This window comes from Sarcophilus harrisii, chromosome 6 (genome assembly GCF_902635505.1).
Source record: "Sarcophilus harrisii chromosome 6, mSarHar1.11, whole genome shotgun sequence".
Taxonomy (NCBI): domain Eukaryota; kingdom Metazoa; phylum Chordata; class Mammalia; order Dasyuromorphia; family Dasyuridae; genus Sarcophilus; species Sarcophilus harrisii.
This window is the reverse complement of record NC_045431.1, coordinates 208,842,182-208,856,419: the sequence shown is the minus strand read 5'-3', so window position 1 is coordinate 208,856,419 and position 14,238 is coordinate 208,842,182. Positions and strand designations below refer to the sequence as shown.

Sequence of the window (14,238 nt, the reverse complement as noted above, 5' to 3'; positions counted from 1 at the left end):
GCTGCTGTTTCTGGGAGCTGAGCTTGGGCCAGAGGCCCTGCATGCTGGAGAGTCCAATTCCTATTATATAAATTTGCATAAAGCAAGAACTGTTGGTAAATGTCTGATGGCAATATGATGCCCATTCCCCTTCACCTTTTTTTTTTTTGTATTTCTTACCTGAAAAGCTAAAATAAATTCACTAATTTGGTAGAAGGGACTGCTGACAAGCTCCTAGATGCAAAATAAATCTGTGAAACCATGATACAAAGATTTCCTCACCCAAAATGGAACAAAGAGAAGATTTATTATTGAAACATTTGGATAGAAGTCCTCTGGGTAATGGCAGCCGCCATTAAATCATTGATTTTGTTTCTAGTCTTGAGAAATCTTTGAGCTCAAGAAGTGTAGAATGTCAATGGTGAAATACTGAATATAAAGATATACAAAAAAATTTAGGAGCTGTCCCAAGAAGGATTTCTACATCATATACAGGATAACTAGATGAATGATGGTTTGTAGAAATAATCATTTGGATAAAAACATGATTCAGGTAAAAGAATTTCCAAAGGAGGTTCTATGGGAGTCTCAATAGCATCCTATTCAAGCCAAAGCCAATATTCTCACATTTATACGTCCAGAGGGCCAACAGCTCAATTTCAGGTCATTCTACTCGGGGGCAAACTCAACTCAAACTGCTCAAGGTCTGTTTCCTAGCATCTTGTCTCACATGGACCCCAGTATAGAGAAATGAGGATGGGGCAGGGAAAGTATTAGTTGAAGCTACTCAAGATCCACTATCATTCTGACCAATGAAAAAGTCAGAAAAATATATCACATAGTCTACTAAAATCTCTCAAACTCTTCTGAAGAAATGTGTGTTCTAAAAAGTTACCTTATTCTTTTAGACTCTATTACAAAACAGACCATAGTGAATCCAGTAGAAACCTAGATGAACATTACTTTATGACAACATTGGGAAGGGAGCCCTTTTTGCAAAGATGAATCCCATGGAAAACAATAGATTTGTAGTCAGAAGACTCAGGTTCAAATCTTTCCCCTGATATCTACTACTTAAGTAACATTGGAGAAATCATTTCACTTGTTTGGGCCACAGAATTCTTACCGCTAAAAGGAAGATTTGGACTAGAAGGGCTCTACTGACTAAATCTATAACTCTAATCATCAGTCTGGAAGCAGCTAGATGGCACAGTGGATAGAGTACTGGGCTTGGAATCAGGAAGACATCAGCCCCAGACACTAGCTTTGGGAAGGAAGTCATTTAACCCTATCTGCCTCGGTTTCTCATCTGTAAAATAGATGAAGAGGGAAAAGAAAATATCTTTGCTACAAAGATAGGCTCACAAAGTCTTACACGATTGCAATAACTCAACAATAAAAATTCACCTATAAAATCTCCATAAAACCAGAGACATTCCAAGCTGTAAGTAGCAGAGTTTTTCTTTAAATCTTAGAGGACTTTTGGATTTGCTATATGAATTCTGGATTCATTCCCTAATCTAGTTGACTTCTTGATAATAAAGAGAATCATTAGACATTCTAGTTTCAGTTTGATCTGAAACAGAGATTCAAGTTTCATATTATATATAAGTTTTATGGTATTAATCCAACCTTTATAGGTTAGAACAAGAACAATTTCCCCTATGTAGTCACCTCTTGTTTGGTCTGCATTTATCTAAAGGATGCCAAAGTCCTGGAGACTGCTACATTTATTCACATAAATTCTATATCTTACTTCCCCAGTCATATTAATTATAAAGTGGGGAATATAGGAAGAAATCATTATACATATTCATTTACTATGACCTTCAGAAACCTTGATTAATTATAGGAATTCATAATCATTCCTCCACACTACCACCATTTATTTACTAAAGAACAGTGAATAAATCCAATTACACGACAATCAGTTGCAAAGTCACAATGCATTTCTCTTTCCTAATAAAAGGAAATTCTTCTTTCAGAAAGTGCATGTATTCTTTAAATTATTATTCATAATTAAAAAAATTTTACTATAAGAATTTCAACAGAAAATTCTTATTAAATATGCTGTTGTAGTTATGCCAATATTTTTATTTTAATGAAAGATACATGGATACACTCAGGAAATGAGTGAAAAGTGATTAAAAGTTCGATTCTGTTTTTCTTTCAAGTTTCAATCAGCCTATCAATAAGCTTCTGTGAAGTAGGACCCACATTCTAGTCACTGTGCCAAGTGCAACGAATAAAATGAATGAAAAATAAAGTTTGACATTTGTAAATTGAGATTAGCACACTACTAGAATGTAAAAGGCACTTAATAAAAGCTTGTTAAGTTGACTTGAGCTTTTCTGGTCTATGGAAAAGACACCACTTCTGTTACTCAGACTGTCTGATTTCCGCTTTCTTCATAGTATCAATTAATTGTGTCCTACACTTTGTGACCCCATTTGGGATTTTCTTGACAGAGATCCTGGAGTGATTTGTCATTTTCTTCTCCAACTAATTTTACAGATGAAGAAACTGAGACAAACAGGTGTTCAATGACTTGTCCAACTAGTATTTGAAGCCTGATTTGAATTCAGGAAATGGGTCTTTCTGACTTTAAGTCCAGTGTTCTATCCACTGCACCATCTAGCTGCCTTGAAAACAAATAGTTGCTTCAAATAAGAGGCACCAAAGAGCCACAATTGACTACTTGTGGGGGCAACAACAGATCACTACACTCCAAAACCAACACTGGCAGCTTAGAGGAGAAAAGAGGAAGAGGGAAAAGAAAGAAAAGTCAAGAAATAATGGCTTATGCTTAGTGATCCTTTCATTAACCCCTTTGTTGTTCTCCATCTTCCTTAATAACTAAGTTTGTATCTTATTTCATATTTTAAAAGAGAAAAAATTGAATTGTTATAAAAGGAAAGTAAACTAAAATTTAATCTATATGTGACAACAAAATAAACCATTATCTTAAAGCTCCAAACTTATCTGCAGGCAGCTATGGTTATCATTGCAAAAAGACAGAATAAAGAAACAAACATTGGTTTACTAACTGCAAAGACAAGGAAGAAATTCAAGAAGCATTTGTGTAAATATAGAAATTTGTGCACCAGGAGAGTTTGAGAGAATGAATCAAGTAGAAGATAATATAGTGGGGATTTGGTGATAAGTACAGATATAAAATTGACTAGACACAATAACAGCACCACCACAATATTGTTCCTTTACTGCTTAATCCTCACCTGTACATGAGAAGTCATCCACACGGATATATCCTGGGACACAGTCACAACGATACGATCCAGGCAGGTTAACACACACCGTGTTAGCATGGCAATAGTGCATCTTAGCAGCACATTCATCAATATCTGAAGGAAAAAAAGAACCAGAAAGAGATCTATCAGTGAAGCATCCAAGGCTTAGTCAAGAGCATGACAATTTTGGAATGAAACACAAGACAAGGACCTTTTAGAACAATCAAAATTGGTTTGACATATTAAGGGCAAAAGCTGAAGTACAAAACTCAGCACATTCATGGGACTGATTCTCAAATAAATAAATAAGCATGAATGCATGTATGTACATACATATATACACATATATTTAAGAAAAGTATAGATTAAAAAAAAAATAAGTACGATCATTCCAGGAAACAGGGAGGCAGAGTTTTGCTTCTACCTTTTCCCTCTTAAAACAGAAGCTCTTTAAAAACCCAAAGCCAAGGAGAGTTGTGTCCATGGCTTTGAGAAGTGGTAATTAATATTTATCACATGTCCACCATACATAGCATAGTTTTGCTTAGAAAGATCAAGGGAATAGGTACAACAGCACTTGTCTTTCTTACTAAGACATGTTTTACTCTATATGCTGCAAAATGCTGTCACAGAGGGGCTCATTTTGCCCACACCAGACTGCTGACATAGCAGCTGTAGCAAGCATGCCCAAAGACATGATGCAAATTACTGTACAGTTATTCAGTAATCCTATGACACATCCTGTGGGATATTATAATGGGATGTTCCAAAACAATTCACTATATTTAATGGGGAAGGGAGGACCATTTATGTTCTCTTCTCTAGCCTTCATGATGAGAACTGAATTAATCAGCAACTGGAAGCCAGTTGAATTACATTCTGGTTGTAGTCGTGTAAGCAATACACTGTTGAAAATTAGATTACATCTACATTACTAGTAGGACAACTAAATGATATAGTGAATAAAGTGCCAGCTCTGAGTCAGGAAGACGAGTTTAAATCTGGCCTCAGATACATACTAGCTGTGTGATCCTGGGCAAGTCACTTAACCTAATTTGTCTCAGTTTTCTCATTTATAAAATGAGATGGAGAAGGAAATGGCAAATCATTCTATTATTTTTGATAAAAAAATTCCAAATGGGGTCGAGTCAGAAATGACTGAAATGACTGAAAAACAATAATGGTAATTCTAGTAATCACTTTGAAAAACCTATACTTTGCAAAGAAGGTATAGAATAAATTGATGGGTTGACTATATACCTCTAAAGACCATCATTGTGATATCCCCTAAAATTATTAGACAGTTGCTGAACATTAAAACAGAATACATAAGTAACTCATTCCTTTCTGTGTCTAAAAGGAAGTTTCTCTCTTTTTTTTCACAATTAAAAAATAAAGAAACAAATAAAAGAAAGATCAAGAAGGTGACGACATAGAGGAGGAGTCAAAAAAGCAATTACACCAGTTTCCTTCCAATAAGGTCTTCAGAAAGCCTCACATAGATAGCTAACTTTACAGAGACTTGATTTTATTTACATAACATCCAAACAATGGGGGAAAAGAAAAAAGAAAACATAATAATTATAGTACACTTTAAGATCTTTTCTTAGAACAATCCTATGAAGAAAAGTTGTATAGGTATCAATAATTCGGTCAAAATATATAAAATTCTTACATGTTCCAGGCATTGTACTAAACACTAGGGACAAAAGAAAGATGGAAACATGGGCTCTTCTGTCTAGGAGACAACATTAAAATGGGAGGGAGGGAGAGGGAAGGAGAGAGAGACACAGACACAGACAGAGAGAGAGACAGAAAAAGAGAAACAGAGAGAGAGACAGAAAAAGAGAGGGGGAAACAGAGAGTGACACACAGAGAGGAGAGAGAAAGGGAGACAGACAGAGACACACAGAGAGAGACAGAGAAACAATGAGACAGAAAAACAGAGATAGAACATGGAAAAACTGTTCAAACAAGATACACACACACAACGTGCAAATACATAAGAATCAGCTGAAGAGTTTCAATCATTGTAATAATTAAATGACCCAGAAAGGATTCTAGTTCAAGTCCATCATGATCACTCTAATAATATTTCCATGTTATTATTATATTGCCTTAACCAAATCACCTCTAATGTGATCATCAAATGTTTGAATGGCAACATGGTATAGTGGATTGAATGCCAGACTTGAATCATGAGGACCCAGACTTTGGACTTGACTGTCCTGACAAAGTCTGGGAACCTCATAATCCAGAAATGCTCATAAGCATTTACAAACTTCCTACTATGGACCAGGTACTGTGCTAAGCACTGGGTATAAAACAAAGGGCAAAAAAAAAAAAAGTCCTTGATTTCCATGAGTTCACAGTCTAATTGGACAAAAACATGCAAACCACTGTATAAATTATGTAAAATTCACAATAAAATTATTTTAAACAAGTTTCTCTGGTGCATTTAATAAAAAAATTTGAATTCAATTAAAAAATGTATTGCCACCTTTTAAGACTTACTGAAATGCAGTTATTCCTCAGTAATATAATGCCTACATTTTTCCTCTTAGTCAGTAGCCTGCAACTGAAAGAGCATTTCTGTTGTGTGAAACCTTAGGACCACAAGATCGAAAAAAACTTGATGATCATCTGAATTATTGAATTTGAGAATATAGAGGGACAGCGGTAGGCATTTACCCTTTGACCTATCCCTGAAAGAAATGCCTTCATTAACAAATTCAAAGAGTAGTCAACCACTGGATCAATCTACCACTGTGCTCAGAAGTAGCCCATTCCATTTTCTAATTATTAGGAAAATTTCCCAGACACTAAGCACTAATTTATATCTTGGCTACTATCACTCTAGTCCTGATTCTGCCCTGTAGAACAAAATAGGACACATCTAATTTATTTCCTACATAAAAGCACTTCACAAATTTGAAGAAAGTGAGCATATTCTAATCTCATGTCTTTTGTACAGTCTAAATATCACCAGCCCCCATAAGATATGGGCTTACACCTTTCACTATTTTCATTGTCCTTTTCTGTATAGTCTCCAGCTTATCAATGTCCTCCCTACATTGTGGCAGACAGAATTAAAAGTAATACATCATGTGTGATCTGACCAGGACAGAGTATTGAGATACTAATACCTCCTCATTCCTGGAAACTCTCTAGTAATGTAGTCCAAAATCCCATTAGCTATTTTGTCTGTCATAGTAAACTATTGTTTGATTTTGAACTTGTGTTCTATTAACACCTCTGATTTTTGTTTGTTTTTTTTTCTTTTTCTTTCCTCTTAACTGACCCTTCTCCCCCTACAAACTTCTGCTTAATCATGGCTTTTCTATCTTGCATTTGCACAGAGCAGAATTTTCTAATAAAAATGCAAAACTTGATATCTCAGGTCTGTCAAAATATTTTTGGGTCCTAATTCTGTTAAGCCTCCTTTATTTATTCATTTGTTTGTTTTTTAAAGCCTCCTTTATAACTATAAAAACTAACATCCCATAGGAACATCTTGTCCCATTTCATAAATAAGTAGTAAGTAAAAGAGCTGAGATCTCACTCCATGTTTTCTGACTACAAAATTGATTCTATTTAGACCACCTTATTCTGTCATAATCTTACAATTACAGATACTATCAATTTTAAGGGGAGACGAGCCCAGAGTTTAAGACCAAAAATTTTTGGCACAATGGCCTGCCCAATCTGCTAAATGAAATAATACCAACTTCACAGGAGTGTAGGTATTTTAATATATCTTATATCATAGGACTTCATTCTCATTCCTGAAGTCTGTTGTCATTCATTTACTTTGATGTCACCTGCAGTTTATTAAGGAAAATAAAAGCTAGAGCTAATAAGACTGACTTAGGGCATCCAGGAAAGGAGTGAAAAATCAGAATGTCCTCAAATTCTGAACTCTGTCAAGTCCACTCTGAAATAATTGTAGAGGTTTTCCCTTTATTGAGTCTCTACCCGAATCTTATTTAAAGGTCTTTCAAATAGTTCATAGGCCATACTTGGCCAAAATGTTATCTAGTGTTCTTGATTAATGGCTTCATATTTACAAATCTTATGCCTCCATTCTGCTACTGACAACAAATTTCTATCCTTTCATCCCAAACACATTAAAAAATTCTATCCCTATCAATAGCTCCTATGTACTAGATACAGCCAGATAAAGGTGAATAGGATAGAGTGTGGAGTCAAGTTTGCAAAATATAATTTAAAGAGAATTTCAAAGCTAAATACAAAATGATTTGCATTTAATAGGGGCATAGAGCCCTCATAAACCTGTAGGAAGGAAAGCACTATATAACTTTATGTAGGGAATAGGAGGAGGGGCAGGTTTCTTGCAGTACATTCATTGCTATGCCCCTTCACACAGGGCAAGAGAATAACGTTGAATTTTATTGATAAAATTGTATACCCATGACACAAATTCTCACATTTCCCTGGAAGTTAGACAATGGCTTCTAAATTCAGTGCCAATTGATTTCCATCTCTTTCCATAAAGGATACAGAGAAAGATTGCAAGATGTCTATGAACTTAATGAAAATAAAGATGTAATTGTTTCTTATCTAACTACTAAGTGAATAGTGTTTCCCTTCAATATCTTTGTGAGAAAGAGTTCAGAGATAACACCAGATGTCAAATAGGGTCTTGACATAATAAAAGATTTTTAAAAATCCCTTCTCTAGAGCAGGACTTCTAAAACTTTTTCCACTCATGACCCCTTTTCACCCAAGAAAATTTTTACATTACTCCAGCAATATAGTTATATAAAACAGCAATGCAAACCAAACATTAATTGATAATAAATCACAAAGATATGTATTTTAGAACAATTCTTTGGTAAACAAATAAATTTACCATTTATTAAAGATGAAAGCAAATTTTCATACTAATGAGATATATGTGCTTATTTATTTTTACATAAAGAATTAAATATCATTGAAATATTTGATACCTTTCACCGCTGCCAAATCTTTTATAATCCTCACATTCAGTTATGTTAACCACATGGGGGCACAACCAAGAGTTTAAGCTGCTTTGCTGTAGATCACTCTGTAATACATTGAACTGCAGAGAGATGACTTGGGTTCAAATTGCTTTGTGACAACAGTCAAGTCAATCTTTTTGCTCCTCAGTTTCTTCATCTATAACATGAGGGTGATAAAATAAATGACTTTGAAAGTTCTTTTTGACTTGAAATCTATATTCTTTTGACTTGTTTAAAAATGAAGAAGCCGTTCAGGCTTGCCTCAGAGAAGGTTTAATCTTTAGCCAGTTGGCAGCAGCTGCCAGCAGGGTTATCAGCATGGATGGCCACTTCTGGACTAAACACACTTGACAACTCATAACCAGCCAGAATCCATAGGCTCATTTCCCTCAGGCCACCAGACAGCTGTTCAAAGGCCTTGGCCCAGCCAGATTTGAAGGAGAGACTCATCTGTAACGAACTCATTTGATTCTGAAACACGTAAGCCATTTCCTTGTTATGGGGGATTTTGATGCCCTTAGATAAAATATATATATTTTCCAAAAGCCGATGTGGGGAAGGACTAGAAACTCTAGGGAGAATTTGTTTACCCAATCACTGCTCCTCTAAGTCACCTGGGAGTTCATGGAGGCACTCAATGCTGCAATGCTGACTGCCCCTTTTTAATAGGTTTTCCAGTTGGTGACTTTAGCAATTCTGTTTCTTGCATAACTAACAATTTACTGGCATAGATCCAGGCAGAAGAATGTCTCCAAATAAAAATATATATGTTGACTAATATGTCAGAAAATTAAGCTGACACATCATCAAAGAGAAATAATCAATGCATGATGGACAATTGGAAGGGAATAGGGGCAAAGTTGGCAAATGGGGGATCTTGGGATAACTAGGAGGAAGAAAGTGAGGAACTAGAAATAAATCCAACTTGTGGGAATGTCATTAACGGGACAGTTGCTAAAAATTAATATAAATTATCCCAAAAGTCCTTGGTGAAAGTTTCTGTCCTGTAAATAGTTTCAACAAAATTTTAAAAAAGCTTCAGAAATATATTGGATTATTTTAAGAATCACAATAGAATTAACAGTTTATAAAATATTTTTTGACAAAATAATCTTGAGAACTTTGAACAACTGAGATATTAAAAAACCCCCAACAACTGTGACACAAATAATAGAGTATCAATCTATAGGTCACCTAGAGGGAAGTCAAAATGGATGTTGGAATTTTCATAAATGAGAAAATTAAGGCTCGAAGTGAAAAAGTGAGTTGATAAGATTTAAAAAAAGAAAACATTGCACAGTGGTAAAATAGAATATGAGGTTTATATCCCTAAATTCTTCTTCAATAATGATACCATTATTTTTCTGAACATTGGGACTTTCTCAAATGGTTGTTTCTCCTTTCCTAAATTATTACACAAATTTAAGATACTTATTCAAGATATATCAAGAAAATATAGTGAGTTTTAACTTTAGTCTACTCAACAGGACACACAGATCAAACTACCCTCTAAGGTTCCAATGAAGTATCAAAATTTTTCTTTCATTCATCCTTGTCTTTTAGGTCATCACCCCACATTCAAGTGGTATTAATTCCCTCAAGATTCTTAGATTCATGTCCCAGGAAGTATTTCACCCCAGATTTAGAAAGGATGGCCTGACTTGCTCCTCCACAAAAGATTATCTCTCCTTGTATTTCCAAGAGATACAGAGCGGCCCAGGGATTTTACTTATAAAGACAACCCTCGTCTTGGAGACGAGGGTTAAAAAACACCCTCTTACAATGCAGGTTGGCACATTTTCTGTAGCTAATAGTTTTAAAGAGTTGTCCGGACTAGAGCACTGAGGTTAAGTAACTTGTCTAGTGTAATAGAGTCAAACTTGGAAGAATTTGAAGCAGGAATTGAACTTAGGTGGGTGGTTCCCCCCCTCACCAGATTTGAGACTAGTCCCTTATCTATCATGCTATGATACATCTGAAAGAACATATCTTTCACTTATGAAAAAGAAAGATATTCACCATAAAGGAATGTTCAGCATCATGTAGGATTTGTTTCTACAGAATTCTTGACAGCACTCTAACAACTATTAGGCAGCATGACCCTGGACAAGCTATTTAAGATCTCTAAATCTAGAGAAAAAATAGTCCTTTGAAACTTAATAGAAGAGGTTCCCTTCTTAGAAGAGGGAGATCAGAATGATTCCTACTGATGGTGTCCAACTTAACAATTCCACAAACATTGCAGGCATGTTATATAGCTGTGAACCTTGGGGAAATGTAATCTTTGAAGAATTCAAATTTTAAAAGATTCTGAAGTCTAGGAGTGTTAACTAGTACAGGAGTGATAACTACTATGAGAAATATGTTATAAAAGACCACATCATTTGTCATAAATAAATAAATGGTCATGGAAAAAATTGAAGAATAAAAGACATCATTTGACAGAATAAAATGAAAAAAAAAAATAAATCAAGATAATAGAGATTGTAATCCGTGTTCTCTAGGGGATTTATTCAAGAACATGGATATAACCCATACAGAATGAGGATGTATATCCTTGTGATCCATACCACTGCAAAGAGTACTTGTATCATACTCATTAATGAAATCAGTAAGCTACTGAAATAACCCAAGTATTCTTAGTTTTTTGCCCCCAGATATTATAATGCCAACTATCTTATGATCTTGGGTCTAGCAACAGTCCCATTTTACAGATAAGGTTTATGGAGTTTAGTAAAGTCACGTGACTTTGCCCAGAGTAATAGAATTTCAAAATTAGAAGGGAATTCAACAGTGAAGTATTTTAATGTATATTTTAATATAACACCCATCAAAACATGCCAGGTATATAGAGAATTGAGCCCTGGCCTGAAGACATTTTATGAAGGGGAACTCATTATTTCTCAAAACAGTCCATGGTAACTTGGAAAGCTATAACTATTAGGAAGTTTTATGGTTTTCTCTTCTTCCTGAAATCAAACTTAAATTTGCTTCTTTCTTTCCAACCCATTTGTTCTCCATCCTACTTTCTTTTTTCATAATAGCCTTCCACTTTCAAAATACCTGCAAAGATCATCTTCAACATTAACCCCTGCAAAAACCCGTGGTCCACATTCTTCTCCTTCCCTCCCCACCTTCCCTCTCCCCTGACAGCAAGCAATCCAATATGATAGGTTAAACTCCATTTTAATTTTTTAGGCAAAACAAATTTAATCTATTTCCCACATGACAGTCTTCAAATACTGGAACTTATCTCTCAAATTCCCCTGAGTCTTCTTTTCTCTAACTTCATCAACTGATTGTTTTATGACTTTGATTCAAGGCTATTCCCCATATTGACTATCTTTCTTTGTAATACACTATCTAGCTTATCTCACATAGGCAGAGATAGAATTTGAACTCAGATCCCTGGAGTCCCACTCCAGCACTCTTCCCACTACACCACAGTGTCTCCCAGTATACTAATTCATTTGTCACTTTTGTAGGGAAATTCCAGGTATCTGTCCTAGCTGAGCCATGTAATAATCTTGAATCCAGAGTTCCCTCCAATAGGTGTCTCTATCGTATTTCTATCAAAGAAAGCCATAAGTTTAGAGATAGTACTTTTTAAAAGTCAGCCCAATTCCCAGGTATTATAACGAAGCTAAAGGAGCAACATTCTAAGAAATTACAAGTACATGTGGACCACATTACTGAAATGGCAGCAGTAATGAGGAAACATTGAAATTGGTGAGCAGCAGGATTGCGAGAAGCATGAACAAATTTTTCAACTTGAACAAGAAAACAAAAGCTTGAGAGAAATCCTTCAAATAACTCAAGATTCGTTCCTGAGTTTCAAGAAAGACAATGCTCCAGAGAATACATCTTTGTCAGCACTGGTAACTAGCAATGATTTGAATCTGAGGAAAAACTAAAGAATCAGAAAAATCACTGAGTTTCTATCTATTGCACAGCTCCTAATAATAAACCAGATTTACTTTAAAATCTGTTAATGAATTGAGCACCAGAAAAATCACAATCTTAAATCAACCCTTCATTTGATTTTTTTATATTATATACAGTATACTGGAAAATGTAATTTTAAAAAGATATTAGCAGAAGATCAGTATTTGGTTGTCATTGATGTTATTCCTATTAACATTTTTAATTGGAAAGTGGAAACTTTAAGTCGTTATTAAGTAAACAAATACAAGTTCTCATCTATAGAAACAACTGATTGTCCCAGGTCTCTGCCATGCTGTTATTTTTCTTAACCTTTTTTTTAATCCAAATACTAAATATCCATTAAAAAGCTCTACATAAAAAGTCACCCAATATATTCAATGGATGCCAATATGTATTTTCAGACAAGTATTATCATGAAGACATAGGTGGAATGTGAGCTGGGGCCAGTGCCTGGAATATAGTGACTTTCTGTCTGTATCTGATTTTTCCATGCTAGCTACACTCCATTTTTCCTGTCTCACACTCATTATCATCCATGGCATTTTTCTCCCACATGGCCTCCTCCTATATATACTCTATATTGCTTCTCTGACCTTTACAAATCAAATTCTCACATTTGGTCATTTCAGCACCCAACTGCCCCCTTGGAAACAAATTGGGCTTAGGTATCCATTGTTGGAAGGAATCCAAAACCACAGAAGGAGTCTGACTCAATCACTTAGTACTTGAGAAAGCCCCCTTTATGATTAAGCCCCTGATGAGAAAAAAAAAGCTTTAAAAAATTATTTAATGTTGTTAGAGATCCATCTGTAAAGCATACGATGTTATTTATCAGCTCAGGTACAACAGAACTTAAATGGTGATTCATTCATAGAGACTTTTTGTCATGTTTGAAATATTCAAGCTCATCGTCTAGTGATTTTTGGAGATGGTAAAAATATATGATTTATATTTCTCTCCTGGTTGTTGAAATAGTTTGTTTTTTCTTTTTAAATAGCATACTTATGAGTTTTCAAATAAAACCTGACATGGTATAATGATATTTCACATATAACCAAGCAATGTAGATAATCTGGTTCATAACCCCAAAGGAGACATATGTCGGGAGGGAGAAAGACTTGGAAATCAGCATCATTCAGTAGACAGTAGGGCATGGAAGGGCTATAAGTGAGAAGAACTCCCTTTAGAGATATTTAATGAGTTGGCTAGACATGGCAGACCATGGTGAATAGAGGACCTGTTTGGGAATTTAAAAGACCTGGTTTCAAACCCTGCCTCTAACACGTCCTGGCAGTAGAATAGTGGACAAGTCATTTAATATCTCAGTGCCCCAGGCAACTGTTTAAAATTATAAGTAACTGGAAAGTGGCTTGTCTGCATTGGTGGATGGGTTTTCCATAGTAAGGATTTCTTACATTGATAAAATCCCAGGTCTACAGAATAGGAGAAGGAGAAGAAAGAAGAGAAAGAGGAACAGGAGTAAGAAGGACACTGAATTTTTACTATAAAATTTCAAAATCTTAGAATCAGAGATTTCAAATGATCTAGTCCCATCCCTATACATTTGAGATAGAACACTATACAAAAGTGAGACAAACTGAACCCCAAAAGGTTTATGATAATAAGATTATAGATTGAGAGCTAAAAAAGACTTCAGAGGTAATTAAGTTCAACATCCCCTCATTTAACAGATGAAAAAACAGATCCAGGAAGGCTGTGACTTGCTCAAGATCACACAGATTGTGTAGAAGGTGGAAGGTCAAGTGATAAGGTCCAACAAGTTGTGATGAGTTCCAACAAGTCACAAAAGTGGGAAATTGTCCAGAATCAATTCACAGACTCAAACCATCTCCAGGTCTAGGGGAAAAACTTTATTATCACTCCATAAGGTGGGCAAAGTTCCTAAGGGACTTGCAATTCACAAGAGGGAAGATGAGAGCTTTTATGGGAAAGGACCCAGAGCAAGAGATACTAACTATGCTAATTGTGTGCATCAGTAAATGAACTGGGGGTCCTGGTCATCCTGTTCATACAAGATTGCCTCAGGAATTCACATATATAGT

At 35.3% G+C, this 14,238-nt stretch overlaps 1 protein-coding gene across 2 annotated transcripts in view; it reads right to left on the bottom strand.

Annotated features, from left to right (window-relative positions):
* Nucleotides 1-14,238, bottom strand: part of NELL1 (neural EGFL like 1) — an 842,535-nt gene that overhangs the window by 428,693 nt on the left and 399,604 nt on the right. For both annotated transcript variants that reach the window (XM_031941958.1, XM_031941959.1), the window contains exon 13: nt 3,216-3,341. In XM_031941958.1, coding sequence (XP_031797818.1) covers nt 3,216-3,341 — 126 coding nt within the window. The remainder of the gene's footprint in view (nt 1-3,215; nt 3,342-14,238) is intronic.